General features: G+C 42.9%; 1 protein-coding gene across 4 annotated transcripts in view; it reads left to right on the forward strand.

The window, feature by feature from the left end:
- LOC115084887 (cytochrome P450 2D15-like) overlaps positions 1-15,784 on the forward strand; it is a 72,821-nt gene extending 57,037 nt beyond the window's left edge. The window contains exons 9-10 of one of the 4 annotated variants that reach the window (XR_003854664.1): positions 10,288-10,414; positions 13,474-13,594. Coding sequence is in view for 3 of the 4 variants with exons in the window: in XM_029590275.1 (XP_029446135.1) it covers positions 13,474-13,652 (179 nt within the window). In the remaining variant the exon portion in view is untranslated. Of the gene's footprint in view, positions 1-603; positions 1,612-10,287; positions 10,415-13,473 lie in introns of those variants that run through there. The other 3 variants (XM_029590278.1, XM_029590277.1, XM_029590275.1) reach the window with 3 other exon arrangements.
- Positions 15,785-16,094: the final 310 nt, after the last annotated feature.

Consider the following 16,094-nt stretch of genomic DNA (forward strand, 5'->3'; position numbering starts at 1 on the left):
AGAAAATAAATTCTCTTTACAAAAGGGGACAGGCTTCCTATAGGCCTACTCCCCAATACCATCAATATCAAAAACTTTGGTCAATTTAAGGGAGAATCAGGGAAGACTAATTCTACTAATTATATCAGCCAGGCCCAGGCAAGAATGGTTTCCTTTTCTCCTATAGCTCGCTGTCCAGGAACAGATTTCATCTACCTCATTTGCAGACCCTGATCTCCCAGGGTCATAGAATCCTTCTTCATCTGAACATTGCTACGCTGGTACTGGTTTGGATATTGAAAGGACTATAATTTCTTTACTTGGCTAATCATAGGAGGTATCCCAGGCATTCCTACAGTCAAGGAAACAGTCTACTAGAACCTCATAGGCCCAGAAGTGGAAAATTTTTTTCCAATTGGTGTACCAGTGTTAACTTTTGCCTTTTCTCATATCCAGTTCAAAATCTTCTTAACTAAACTAATAATCCAGTGCTGTGAGCCCCAAAAATGATTTGGCAGGAAGTACACAGAGTAGCAAAGATTTACATGAATTCTCACTAGCAGTACCAATATGGAAGAATCCAGTGCTGAAAATAAATGGTGAAAGTTTTTTTTTTCTGGATAGAGTGGAATCCTTTGGGAATCTGTTATAACCAAGAAGTTTTTCAACAAGAGATCCTGAAGTCATTTCTGGAGTTGCAAACAGAGCATGGACTATTATAGCAAAAAGAACATCTTTCAAAAAATGGAAAAGGGATCCAAATGAAGAAAACAGGAGATGGCATAAAGCATCGATAAGGAAGGCTCAGGCAGAATTTGAAAAGAAGCTCGCTGAAGAAACAAACTGTCACAATAAAAATGTTTTCAAGTACGTTTGAAGCAAAAAGCCTGCGAGGGAGTCAGTTGGGTCATTAAATGATTGGGGTAAAAGGAGCACTAAGGAGGGGACAAGGCCATAGTGGAGAGATTGATTTCTTTGCTTCAGTGTTTACTGAAGAGGATTGTAAGGATGTCTCTGGTTAGAGATCTTAAATAGATTATCAGATTTAACTAACAGTCTTGCAATATGAATTCAGTTATTTTAGGGAGTAGATTCAAGAGACTTTGTATGAGGTCGTTATTTTATTAGCAACATACGTGAGAACAAGGATAGTAAGGTACAATTATTTCTTTTGTTTGGTTTTGTTACAGATTCAATGTTAGTTTTAGTATTACAGTGTATGCACTGTCATATAACAAAAGCAAAGAATATATGTTATCCAAGCTTAACTTGCACATAAATGTAAGCAATTGTGATCTAGATAATCCCAGCCATGAAGCAATTGGAACCCGTGTTCTCACCCTTTGAAGTACTGCGTTCATCCCATGTCACTGCTGAAACAGGATGCGGTCTGACATCCAAGGGAATGAATCTGTTTCCCTTTGTCCTAGATGACAGATAAAAACCCAAAAATCTCAGTGATCTCTGTAAAAATCACCGATTGGGCAGGGTAAATCTGATAAACAGTTGCATGTGCTTTATTGAGCACATTTATTGCCTCTCATGTAAATAATGTTATGTTCCTTTTAATTTCTCAGCTACTATCTTCTTCCTCCTTTACTTCCCCCCTCTCCCCCCCCCCTTTTTTCTCAAACCTGCTCCATCTCCCACTCCCTTGTTTTTTGTAATTTCCTCCTTTCGCAAGTTTATTGTAAACCGGCGTGATGTGCTCGCACGAACACCGGTATATTAAAAAGCTGTTAAATAAATAAATTAAATAAATAAATAAAACTGTGCTGAGTAAAACTCAGTCTTTAGCTTGCAAGTCACAATGATAGTGACTGGCACTCTCGGACCATTTTCCAGAAGTTTATGAAGGAAATTACAGTAAGAAAAACACTTGGCCAAAGGTAAAATCTGCAGAAAGTTTGTTTAAACAATGTCAGGCATTCAAGATCATCTTGCTGACATTAAAGTTCATCTCTCTCTTCACCCGTGTAACTCAGAGTCTTCCTTGGATATCCAGCTCCATAGGGTTCCAACTCTGCTCCGGACTGGATGCTGCCATTCCTATAAACACAGGATTGGTGGGATGCAAATGTCATCTCTGCCTCAATGCATGGGAATATTCTCAGACTCATTAGAGCTCATTAGTAAAATGTAGGTGCTGGATCAATGGCTGTTTCATGGCTGGCTTCAAGCTGGATACAAAGTATTTACCAAGGATGTTCTCAGTTCTGGTCCAAGGTTTCTTCCTATCATTTGGGAGGTGCTGACAGCTTTCTCTGATATAAAGAAACATAAGGCTGGATTTTAAAAAGGTTGCGCGTGCCGGGCCTATTTTATAAAGGTCCAGAGGCGCGCGTAAAGCCCCGGGACGTGTGTAAGTCTTGGGGCTTTACAAAAGGGGTGGGGGTGGGGGTGGGGGCGGGGCCGGAGACCTCCAACAGAGCGTCCATTGCTGCTATGTCTGAGGATTGTGTGCTGGCAAGCTGCCGGCAGGCGCAAAAGGTACGATAAAGGGCAGGGGGGGAGGTTAGAGTAGGGCTAGGGGGGAAAAGGTTAGGGGAAGGGGTGGGAAGGTCAGGCTAGGGGGAATGGGGCAAGGCAGCGAGGCTCGGCCCGTGCAAGGTGCACAATTGTGCACCTGCGCACATGTTATAAAATCGGGCGTACAAGTGCGCGCGCCGGGTAGCGCATGCACATGTACACCCATGCTCAATCTTTAAAAATCTACCCCATAGCCTTTCCTCCTCTATGTGAAAAACAGTCATATAAAAAGTTAGCTAAAAATATCACATGGCCACAAAACTCTATTTTGCCTTGCTCTTCAGGCCTGCACTTTCGTTCAATCTCTGTGCAGTAATAGTCCTCAAAGTGATCACTGGTGTCTACCCCATAGGATGTAAGGCATATACCCATCACACAAGGTATAAAGTGAAATAATGAAAAATTCCAATTACAAAAAAACTTCACTTGATTAATTTGATAACGAACTTTAAGTGTTCTACTACCCAGATGTATAGAAAAGGAGGAAAAAAGACCTCAGAAACCTCATGTTTGTTCTATAAGGAACATTCAACATGTAAGAGGTAAATGTAATCACTGGTCTTTAAAAAAAAACCAAAAAAACCCTTCCAACCACCCAAACTTTAATTTTATTTTGAATCTTAAAATTTTTTTTGTTTCTTTAAAACTGGTACATTATATTTCAATTGTACTCCAATTTCAGTGTGTAATCTTCATCAAACATGTTGCTCAAAATGAGAAAAGGCTCTATCACCAATCAATTCCAAATATCTTCTGAATATGGTAATGATTTAACTTATCTGTATGATGCATTACACAATGCTGCCAGAGTCCATTCATAGTTTCCTTCTTTTCTATACATCTGGATAGAACACTTAAAGTTCATTATCAAATTAATCAAGTGAAGTTTTTTTGTAATGGGTATATACCCATGCCAGAAGTGATATTTAAAAGTGATGATTCAGAGGAAATGAAACAAATCTCAGTAAACCTAGAAGATGCAATAGGACAAATTGACAAACTAAAGAGTAGCAAATCACCTGGACCGCATGATATACATTCCAGAGTACTGAATGAACTGAAAAATGAAATTGCAGACCTATTAATAATCTGTATTCTATCATTAAAATCAGCTACAGTACCTGAAGAATGGAGGGTGGCCAATGTAACACCAGTTTTAGAAAATGGTTCCAGGGGTGATCCAATAAACTGCAAGCCATTAAGCCTGATATCAGTGCTGGAAAAATGGTTGAAACTATTATAAAGAACAAAATTGTTGAACATATAGATAGTCATAATTTAATGGGACAAGCCCAACATGGGTTTAGCTAAGGGAAGTCTTGCCTCACTAATCTGTTAAGTTGTTTTGAAGGTGTGAATAAAGGTGAGTCAGTTGACAAAGTACCTCATGAGAGATTTCTTAGGAAATTAAAAAGTCATGGGATAGGAGGCAATGTTCTATTGTGGATCGAGAACTGGATAGAAGATAGAAAACAGAGAGCAGGGCTGTTGTGTGCCGTGGACACGACCCCCTACCTGAGCCGCGGCATCGGGCCGCCGCGGCAGCGCTGGGGAATCCAGGCCGTTCTTCCCCGTACCTCCCCGCGGTGATTGCCGGCAGGGGAGACGCCCCAGGCCTCCCCTCGCAGCGTCAGGCCGCTCTGCAGGGCTTCCGGATCCAAGATGGCCGCCCTGCCTGTATGCGCGTATCTTATAAAATCCGGCGTACTTTTGTTTGCGCCTGGTGCGCGAACAAAAGTACGCGCGGGCGCACTTTTAGAAAATCTACCCTAATGTGTTAATTCTCAGCTCAGTGTGTGGTGGTGATCAAGAAAACAAACAGAATGTAAGGAAGTTAAGGAACTATTAGGAAAGGAATGGAGAATAAAATAGAGAATATCATAATGCCTCTGTATTGCTCCATGGTGTAATAGCACCAAAAGTACTGTGTAAAATTCTGGTGGTCACATCTCAAAAAGGATATAGCAGAATTAGAAAAGGTGCAGAGAAGGGTGACCAAAATGATAAAAGGAATAGAACAATTACCCTTTGAGCAAAGGCTAAAGAGGTTAGGGCTCTTCTGCTTGGATAAGAGACAGCTGAGGGGGAATATGATACAGGTCTATAAAGTCATGAGTGGAGAAGATTGGGTAAATGCATATCTGTTTATTTTTCAAAGAATAAAAAGATTGGGGGACACTCCATGAAGTTACTAAGCACTTAAGCAGAACATTTAAAATCAGAGGAAATACTTTTTCACTAAGTTAAGCTCTGGAATTCATTGCCAGAGAATGTGGTAAAGGTAGTTAGCATAGCTGGGTTTAAAAAAGATTTGGACAAACTCCTGGAGGGGAAAGTCCATAAACCATTATTAATCAGGTAGACTTGGGGAAAACTACTGCTTGTCCCTAGCATAAGTAGCATGGGATCTATCTATCTCTTTGGGATCCTACCCAGGTACTAGTGACATCTATTAAAAACAGGATGCTGGACTTGATAGACCCTCAGTCTGACCCAATTCTTATGTAATCTTGGTGTCTTAGAGTAGTGTTTTTCTAACACTCTCCTGGATGCTCGCAAGTTGGGTTTTCGGAATTGCTACAATGAATATACAAGAGAGAGATTTGTATACCCTGGATCTTCAGTTTATGCAAATCTATCTCCATGCATATTCATTATGACTGTATTTATTTATTTATTTATTTATTTATTTAGGACTTTTATATATCATATCAGTTTACAGTGAAAACACAAAAGTTGCAAATAGCATTACATAGAACAGGGTGACATGGAACTGGGAATAAGGGATCAAAAACAAAGGCAAATAATGACAACTGAAAAAGTGTGAGCCACGTGAGGATTAGAATGACTCTTAAACAATATCAAATCAAGAGAAAAACCTATGATAATAAAGACGCAGTGATAAAAATCCTATAAGATGAACAAATAGTAAGATCAAATTATATACTAAAGCAATGAGAATAAATATACGATGATAATAAGGCATTCAGGAAGTCAGAAAGTATGTTCAGTCTAGACCAAGCCAGATGGCAGAGTCCATTCCAGGCGAGAATGGAGCACGAATGACCTAGAAGAGAGGGAGCACGTACTTCCTTGTGAGTGTGAAGCAGTATCGATTAGTGACTGTAACCCCCTCTTGGATGATCATCCCTAATACAGGGGCTACAACTAAGTCCTAGGGCTGCACTTTATCTTTCTGATCTCACACTGCTCACAACATTGGATTTCAGCCCTGGGTGTCTCGGTTCACCGGCAGGGAGAGGATCCAAGCCTCTGGGGCCCTAGGTGATATGGAGGGAGGGGGTTCTCTCTTCCAGTCTCTTACAGCCCTGCTCAACTTAGTATTCACTTCTAGCAGGCTTCTGTGGCCAGGACCCTTGTGGAAATGTTACACAGCAGACTTGGATGGTGTTCAACAAAAATAGGGTTTACTTTTTCTTAAAGAAAAGAATACATTCTAGTATAGCTAACGCCATCATCATCATCAATAGAAGTACAAGCCCCAATGCTATGGTCTCTTTATTATCTTTTTTTCTTTCTACTCTTTTCTTTGACTCTGAAACAATGTCTAAAAATTCTTCCCCGTGGAAGGCAGATAAATTCTTCTCCTCACTTGGCATAGGCTAGCAGTGAAGAAAAAAAAAATCAGAAAATCTCTTTTCTCATAAAACTCTGGGTGCTTCAACTTCTCTTAAAAAAAAAAAAAAATCCTAGTTGCCCAGACCTGCTAGAACAGACAGCTGCAGTCCAATCCCTTAGAGCAGGGGAGTTTGGCCCTGCTGTACAGAAACTGGTCAAACTTAAAAAAAAAAACAACAAATCACCCAACTCTTTTAATCAGGAAAAATTCATAGTCTTCTGTCAGGGCAGCAATGTTGAGTCTGTGAGGGCTCCTTAAGATACTGTCCTTGTTGGATACCATTTTGTGGGCAGTGGAGGAGCCTACTGAGACCTCTCCAAAAACTTTCAACAACATCCAAACAAGAACCTAACTTAACCAGAAGTCAACCAAACAAGAACTGGCTCTGAGCATGCTTTATTTGATATTTATAGGGGAGCAAGATCAATCCTGACATAAGGGAATGGCCAAAAAGCTAGGGAGGGACCAAAAATGCAAAACTCCCCAAGAGAAGAGAGTGAAATAATTGGTAAAGAAGCAAAGCCATTTTTACAGGGAGATCCTGAAACCTGACTCGTTAGGTGTGCCGCCAGGAGAGGGTTGGAAAACACTGTCCTAGAGAGCCCTTCTGGGTTTTATTGGGTGGGGTTTCTACAGGAAATTTCCTTCAGCCTGAACACTATCAATGAAGCAGAATTGTGGGGCAGATTTTATAAATCTGCGCACACGCGTAGTTTTGTTCGTGCACCAGGCGCGAACAAGAGTACGCGGGATTTCAATAGATACGCGCGTATCCATTAAAATCCGGGGTCAGCGTGTGCAAGGCTGCCCAAAATCGGCAGCCTGCACGCGCTGAGCCGCGCAGCCTGCCTCTGTTCCCTTAGAGGCCGCTCCGAAATTGGAGCGACCTCGGAGGGAACTTTCCTTCGCCCTTCCCCTCCCTTCCCCTACCTAACCCCCCCCCCCCGGCCCTATCTAAACCCTCCCTCACTTCTATCACGAAAGTTATGCCTGCTCGAAGCAGGCGTAACTTTGCGCGCGCCGAGCCGGCTGCTGCGCTCCATGTTCCGGTCCGGAGGCCACGGCCACGCTCCCGGAATGCCCCGAGCCGAAACCACACCCGTGGCGTTGCCCCCGGAAGACGCGCGGATCGCGACACGCCCCCCGAAATGCCCCCCCCCCCCCCCCCCCGCCGGAAAGCCCCGGGACTTACACGCATCCCGGGGCTTTGCGTGCGCCGGAAGCCTATGCAACATGGGCTCGGCACGTGCAGGGTGTGTTTGGGCCATGTTTGCGAGGGGTACGCGCGTATCCCTTTGAAAATCTGGCCCTGTGTGTTTGGCCAGACGAGTCATCTTAAGAAATTGCAAGATCATCCATAATGATTTGTTTAAGGAATGGATGGATTTGATTTCTCTTACGCTATCTTATGACGAGATAATTGCAAAATTTCAGGAGAAATCCAGAATTTATCAGAAAGTTTGGGTCAAAATTTTAAAATCTGAAAAAAGTTTAATGTTCTCTTGGTGTTATAGAGGTATGAATGAAGGTACTTATCTCAAGATAAGTTGATCAATGTTATTTTAATAGGTTTTCTCCTGAAAGTTGGGCGAGTGGGAAATTGTGGTAGAGTGGGGAGTGAGGGGGTTCATAGAAAGGAGAACTGTTGTATTTGTCAGACCTTGAAATTTATTTTGTGAAATGTTTCTTCATTTAAAAAAAAAAAAAAAAGATTACTAAAATCTCCTTGACTAATTATTTTGCCTTTTCTGTCTGCCAGCACCTGTTGTTCAACAGTTATCTTTGTAAAACTACCACAATTCTGGGGCCCAGATCCTCCTTTGTACAGATACTGGATGGCAGGAACGGTTAGGGTTGAGGGGAGGGGGCCTTTCTAACAGAATTGCCTAACTGGGGTGGGGGGAAAAGTCTGCTGAAATGAATCCTGAGTGCTTTTTAAATTATATACTTGCAGGAGTTTGGGGATCTTTTTTTCCTATATGGCGACTATATTCTTTTGAATAAAACTGGTGAAGGCCACATTTATCTGGCCTTGTGTGACTGGATAACATTAAACCTAACTGGTGATTATGCAACAGGGATGTGCAGCCCCAAAATGTTTGATTTGTTTTATTGTTTCAAGGATTGTTTTGGTTTTTTGGTTCATTTTAATGTTTTTGTTTAATTCATTGCAAAACTGGAAAAAAAAAATATTAAACATGAAAGAAAACCCCAGAACAAACAACCCCCCCCAAAAACTGCTGATGAAAAAAAAAGGGGGGGCCTCTGGAGGCCCTGATTGGGCTTTTCCAGGCCAAAAAGCTTCCCCGAGCTGGGCATGCCATGGGTGTCTCCTCCGCCTGTTTAAAAGTGCCAGGTCTGCGGAGCTTCCACGCTGGCCCTCACTTACCCTCTTCCTGGCTCCAAAAGGGCAGGAGTGATGCCCAGTCGCTTCTGCCTGCGTCCCAGTGCTTTAAAAAATGCTTTAAAAAATGTCATATGACTGGAGGATGATGCCAAAGTGATGTTATTTTAGTTCCTTCCACCAGTGCAGCCAAGTGCAATTTGAATGTTTGGCCTCAGAAATGTACATCAAAATAGTGCCGGCCGCACAGGTAGAAGGTGCCTTTATTTTTTGCTTTTTATTTATGAAATTTCACAAGAAAATAATCTTGTACAGAAAATACACCGTATCCATTAATTGCAGTCAACTAAATTAAGGGGAAACCTACTCCATTTGTGAGGAAAAGGATAATCACAGAACATCCCCAGAGCAACTACACTACCAATGGCCTTATACTCTCAAGGGGGATGAACTAGGGCCTGGAGAAGAAAGTAAATATCCTGGTAGACCCTATTTCAAAGCAATAAAATTAGCTAATGGCACAGGATCAAAGAAAACACATTCTAACCCATTCAATTTTACAACACATTTACAAGGAAAATTTAATTAGAGCAGTTCCTCATTTGTGTTACTTTACAAACAGGTCGATACAGTAAAGTGTGCTCCGTCGGAGCGCACTGTCAGCCTGCTCTGGACGCGTGTTTTCCCTTACCCCTTATTCAGTAAGGGGAGGAAAACATGCGGCCCACCCGCGGCACCTAATAGCGCCCTCAACATGCAAATGCATGTTGATGGCCCTATTAGGTATGCGCGTGGGATCCAGTAAGTAAAATGTGCAGCCAAGCCGCACATTTTACTCTAAGAAATTAGCGCCGACCCAAAGGTCGGCGCAAATTTCTTCCGGCGCCAGGAAAGTGCACAGAAAAGCAGTAAAAACTGCTTTTCTGTGCACCCTCCGACTTAATATCATAGCGATATTAAGTCGGAGGTCCCCAAAAGTAAAAAAAAGTTAAAAAAAAAAATAAATTTGAATTCGGCCCGCGGCTGTCGGGCCGAAAACCGGACGCTCAATTTTGCCGGCGTCCGGTTTCCGAGCCCGTGGCTGTCAGCAGGCTCGAGAACCGACGCCGGCAAAATTGAGCGTTGGCTGTCAAACCCGCTGACAGCCGCTGCTCCAGGCCAAAAGGAGGCGCTAGGGACGCGCTAGTGTCCCTAGCGCCTCCTTTCCCTCGTTTGCACCGCGTCGCCTAATTTGCATACTGTATAGCTCGCACCGGCGAAGGGCCGGTGCGTGCGCCGGGAGAGCGGGCGTTCGTCCGCTCTCCCGCGGTTTTACAGTATCGGGCTGTATATCAGGAAAAAGTAGAAAGAAGCTAATATATTTTAAAAAAAAAGTTTTAATATGAAATCTTTATCTGATTCTGCCAAAAAGGTAACTGCCAAGGTTGATGGGATAATCTCTTCATCAGAAATTGACTTTTATTAATAAATAAAACCAAAACTGTTACGTTCAAACTGTCCATAGAACACTGTATTGCAACTACTGAAGAGGAAACCTTCTTAGCATGAGGTAAATAATGACCCCTTTGCAATGGGTAGAATCAAATTTTCTGGTATTTTCAGGATTTCCAAAAAATAGTTCCTCAATATTGAAAGAGGTGGAATAGATTTTTTTTTTCTAAATTAATCATTCTAAGATTTTTGCTTCTCTCCACATTTTCCAGTGACTCCAACTTATTCTGCAGCACTAAGTGTCCCTTAGACAAAATTCCTACATTCCATTGACAAGCGGTTATCTTTGGTTCTATCTCACCAGCCAAAGCAGTAAGTCGAAAAACATCCTTCTGAGCAGACTGTATTGCTTCTGAATGGCCTTGTTGCTGAAGAGTGTCCTGTGTAAGCTGGGAAGATAACATGGATACAGTTCCCAAATTGTGTCTAAGGTAACATTAGAGGGTGTTCATCAAAGACTTTGGCAAATACCTGGGTTGCAATAGAAGCCAAATATGCAGTCAAATTCAGCCCCAAGCTCTCTTCTCCCACTTTCACAGCCACCATCCGGGACACTCCAAATGCCGCCATTGACTCTGGAGAAGCAGCGCTGCTGTCACAGGGCTGTGACTCAGGAGGCAGGGCCTGGCTTGAAACTCCGGCTGCAAGGGAAGAACACGACCATCCAGCAACAATGAGAATTCCCTGTCTGTGGTGGAATTTGGTGAACCTACACCTGAAACAGTTCCCAATGAATCAATTGCCCCCGGGAAGATGCCATTGTTAAAGGGCTGGCAACCAGGCAGAAGTGACTGGGCATTGCGCCTGCCCTTTTGGATGCAGGATCTGGGAAGAAAGGAAGCGAGGGCTAGGGTGGAAGCTCCTTGCGGGCCAGGTCCTCTACTCCCATTTTTAATCAGGGGTGAAAGACCTGGCCCTACTGCCGAGCCAGCTCTGGGCAAGACCTGGCTTGGGTTAAGCCCTGGCACTGGGCCTGGCACTAAGGCTGTCGTAGGCCCTTTGCATTTTTTTATGCCATGAATATGAAAATACTAGAAAAATTTCTGGTATTTATGTAGGAAGGCTTTTGGGGTTTTTCACTAGATGCCTGTAGAGTAGGCCCTTGGGTAGTCAGCTGCAGAGGGACAAACCATTCATTAAAGCACCTCCCCCAGAGTTTGTCGGAATTGGACCTCCCTTAGGTACAAGATGGCAGGGGGGCGGGGGGGGGGGGGGCTAGTTTAGGAGTCAGTAGGGTAGATGTAGTTTGGTTTCAGAAGGGAAGGTTTTGTTTCATGTGGCATCTCCGAATTAGGCCCCCAGTCTGACATAGGAGCAGAGAGGCGCATGCCTTGTCAGTTCCTGTAATAAGACGGGAAGGAGGAGAACATTTAATAAGCTTTTTACAGTTTTACCTGGTTTTCTCCATTTTGACCTGTTCCATTCCTGGCAGGCTGAATCCCCTCCTCAGGGTGGTCCAGAGGAACTGTACACCTTTTTGAGAAGTGGTTGCAGCACCCGGTGTGAGAAGAGATCCTGCTTCAAGTTGTATATTTCCACCAGTGAGGAAAAGGAGATTTTTTTTCTGCCTCCTGCCAGGGCCATGAAGGTTAACCTTCAACCCCATAGAAAGGACCCACACCTTGGGGAATCAGGAAAGAGGAATGAGGAGTTTGAAGATAGTCTGTTATAAATTCTTTTATGGCCCTTCAGGATTATGTATTTTATAAAGTATTATTTATTAATTTATTGCACTTCTTCCATTTGTAAACATCACATATATTTATTAGAAAAATATTATCATTGGTTTATTACATTTCACACCCTGATAACCATCACAAAATTTATTACAAAAACATTATCTTCATAGTGCACACCAATCACACCTGGAGTGGATATGTCAATATGATCATCACATTACAATTAAACACACAATTTTTTAAAACAAATGGACATGTACTAATCCGTTACCCCATACATACTACCCACATTCATACTTCATACACATTCATAAAAACCTAATCCTATAAAATCTAAAGATGCTCATATATCTTCTTCAAATGCTGAAGGGTTCTGCCCCTTTCTTCAATGATATTCACCCCTTCTTTAGCGATGTTCACCCCAACAAGGTGCCTTGTTTCACCCACTCAGGACAGCTCTATAACCACCTCCTGAATATCACTGTATAAACCCCACTCATAAGCGAATTCCTAGATCATATATATGAAGAATCAATTAACATCCCCACCACTTAACAACCATCTACCAATTAAATACCACATAATATATCTCACCTTTAAAACCAACTTACTTGATTAAACAGTCCCAGAAACATGTCCACACCCCTCACTTATTAACTTTCCCAATATCTGCTAAAAAAGATAGAAAATAGTATTGACACAACCACTCAATCTCAAAACTGTACAGTCTCCATTACGTCCCTATACTCCCATAATTAAAGTCAAACTTTAATGGACGGGCTACACACCTCACATAAAGCGACTCCAGTGCACTAAAAGTTTCATACACTGCCGGACATCACCGCAACTACCGGGGTGCAATTAGACAATTCTTATCTGAAATGCAAACCAACCATTATATATAATATTAACCCAACACCATACAAGGGACCCGCCAACTCGATTCATACTCACAGATCGAAAGTATTCATTAGTTATATTGATAAAAAATAACCACCGGGTAAGGAATGCCTCTATATCATCTTGGTTCCAGCTCACCAACCGCCGATATCTCCCGCAACTCCTTCATCAACAAATTCCCTTACCCGACCTGGTATTTGTGGGATCTCAGAACCAATCAACATCCTCCACATAACCTTCACCCGAATCAAACTACACACATCTCACCTAAAAACTACCTGCACAAACCATAAATCTAATCACCACTCACCTGCGACTTACTCGATGGCTTATGGCTTGCATTGTGCGTTTGTGTGAGTGATTGGTTGTTTCATGCGTCTGTGATCATGTTGACGTTTAGTGCGTCTGATAGGCGTGGCCATCGGGTAAGATGTTTGTGTGCGTGAGGAGGTATGTTGTGAGTGATTGGTTGTTTCATGCGTCTGTGAGCGTGATGACGTTTAGCGTGTCCAATAGGCGTGGCCATCGCCATGAAGTTTTGGTGAGGTTAGATATGATGGAGAACAGGGCTTTGGCATCATATTGGAGGTTGTGAATTTTTCGGGCGTAGAAATCCCGTTTTGTTTTTTGGATGGAATTCCTGTAGATATGCATGGATGTGTAATAAGAAGCTCGTGAAGTGGGTGAGGGGTGTTTAGGCAGATGGTGATGGATGTGGTACAAATACTTCAGATTTCAAATAGTAACTATGGAATATGTGCAAAGAGGTGGAGAGATGGGCAATAGTAACAGGAGAACAGAATGGCTGAGTACATCATTTAAAAACAAAACAAATTACAGAGCTGAGTTGAAGTTTTTATTTATTTTTCCTCTTCTGTCTCTTCTCCTCTCCCACAATCTCTCTCTGGCAGGTCGCCGCATGTGCTTGGGGGAGCAGTTAGCCAGGATGGAGCTCTTCATCTTTTTCACCACCCTCATGCAGCGTTTCATCTTCCTCGTACCTGAGAACCAGCCCAGACCCCGAGAGGATCCTGTCTATGCATTCATGCACAGCCCCCACCCCTACGAGATCTGTGCCAAACTGAGATAACCTCCACTGAGGAGCAGCTGCCCAGCAGGGTTTGCACGCCAGGACTTATTTTATATAAAATGCACGCAGGAATGGAGAAGTAAACATGACTCAGCAGCTACAGTTGTAAATATTTTTGTAATGACCCTTTGCCCTAGCTAAGACAGACAGGTTAGTAAATTAGGGGTGGCATCATTTGATACAGCTCCTCCCTTTGAGAGTGCTGGGTTGGCCATGCTCCTTGTGGTATAAAAGCAGCTTTCTCCCTCAGAGCGTGGGGCAGTGCGGCTTGAGTTTAGAGTTAGGAATCGAGTGGTGGTTGCTTCAGTTGAATTTTGGGCCTACTTCTGGGAATCAGTCACCCTGCCTGCAGTTGCTGGAGAAAAGGTCAGGAAGCTGCCTTTCCAGTTCTTGGCTGGTTGGGTTGTTTTCTGGTTTGTGTTTTCAGGATTTGCAGTTGTAGGAAACCATGTGAGACCCTGGTTTTGGCCTGGAGAGAAATTATAGAGAACTCTCTCCCTGGGGAGGGCCAGGATAGGGAAGACCTGCCTCTCTCTAACCTATTTGAGGACAGAGATATTGGTGGTGCCTGATGCAAGAGGATTCCGGTGTTTGAACTTGGTTATGGGGAAAGACATTTTTGTGTTAGAATACCTGGGAGGAAGATTTTGCTGCCCCTTTCTGCCCTGAAGGAGGAACATAGAGAGAGCTGTGGTGTTCCTGGTTGGATCCTTTTTCCATTGAGGGATCCTGAGTGACTGAGACATTCTGGAGAACTGTGAGTAAGACCAAATTTGAAACATTCGGAAGACACCCCACCCCCACTTGGAATCTTCTGCACCTTGGGGAAGTGAGATTTTGGGACTCTCACTGTGCAAAGACCGTTTTACCATTACCAATTTGAAGGATTCCCCCCCCCCCCCCCCCCGGCCACTTGGGAGCCTCACGTTTTCTATACCCTGGAGGGTGAGTGTTTCCCTTGCCCTTTGTAGAGAAAAAACACCCTTGCACAGATAATGGAAAGACTGAAAACTGTAAATACCTTTTGTGATGCAAAGAACTGATGTGAGCTTTGCCCATTATTTCATCAAGAACTACTACAGTAAAGATTAATTTTTGGACACTCACAAAGAATTTCCAGTGTAGTTATTGGCACTCGTATCACTAATAGTGGAAAGGAAAACAGAGTTGCTTACCTGTAACAGGTGTTCTCACAGGACAGCAGGATGTTAAGTCCTCACACATGGGGTGACATCATCAGGATGGAGCCCAATCACGGAACACTTTTGTCAAAGTTTCCAGAACTTTGACTGGCACCTACTGGGCATGCCCAGCATAGCAAAACCATCAAAGGATTCACCAGTGTATATAAATGAGATAATCAAATGAGCTGGTGTTAAGTGTGAATATCTGAGACCGCTGTTATTTTATCAATGAATTTTATTAATGAATTTTATCAAGAGAAAAAAGGACCTCAGCACTGGTGCAGTTTCTGAATATTCAATCAGATTTGAAACCAGTCGGTACAATCATAGGTCCTATAAAAACCTTTTTTTTTTTTATTTTATTGAAAACTCACTTTTTTAGTTTTTAAATTTTTAATTAAAACAAATGTAGTGCTAGGTCAGCTACTTTCACTCTTATTGATGCCAAGATTCCAGTGCCACATGAGATAATTGTTTCAAAAATTGTTGTTCAAACAGCATTCAAACAACATTGTAGCTTTTGGAACTTAGTTAATGTTGTGGCAAGTTATTGCAGTCTACACATATTCCAAAAAAGCCTATAGACCGATGAAACTTATATCGGCAACTTAAAGGCGTGAGATTACTTATCTTGGAGGTCAATTTCCTTCTTAAAGATTTGAATGGTGCTTCACAAAGCTACTGCAATGCCAAGAGACATCTGAAACGCTGACGTTGGCAATGTTTCTCTAGATTGCTGCGTCAGGGCAAGGTCTCTTTCAAAAACTATATTATTTCTCTTGTTGCCACTTCTCTTGTGTTTCGGGCTTGAATCAATGGCAAAAAAAAGGGAACACTTTTGTCAAAGTTTCCAGAACTTTGACTGTCATCTACTGGGCATGCCCAGCATAGCACCAACCCTGCAGCCAGCAGGGGTCCCCCTTCAGCCTCGTCTTATAGTAAAAAGTACATGCGAAAAATAAAAAAAACATAACAAACCCAACACCGCGGGGTGGTGGGCGGGTTTCGTGAGGACTAACTTCCTGCTGTCCTGTGAGAATACCTGTTACAGGTAAGCAACTCTGCTTTCTCACAGGACAAGCAGGATGGTAGTCCTCACATATGGGTGAGTACCGAGCTGAGGATGCCGAGCAATTCACCAAATATACCCAAAGACGTGCAACCGGCACAAGAACTGGGGTGGAATTTGGTAGAGGGCATCCTGAACCCCACCGGGTTGGTGGAAGGATGTTGGTATCTTAGTTCGCAAATAAGCTAC

This window comes from Rhinatrema bivittatum, chromosome 2 (assembly GCF_901001135.1).
Source record: "Rhinatrema bivittatum chromosome 2, aRhiBiv1.1, whole genome shotgun sequence".
Taxonomy (NCBI): domain Eukaryota; kingdom Metazoa; phylum Chordata; class Amphibia; order Gymnophiona; family Rhinatrematidae; genus Rhinatrema; species Rhinatrema bivittatum.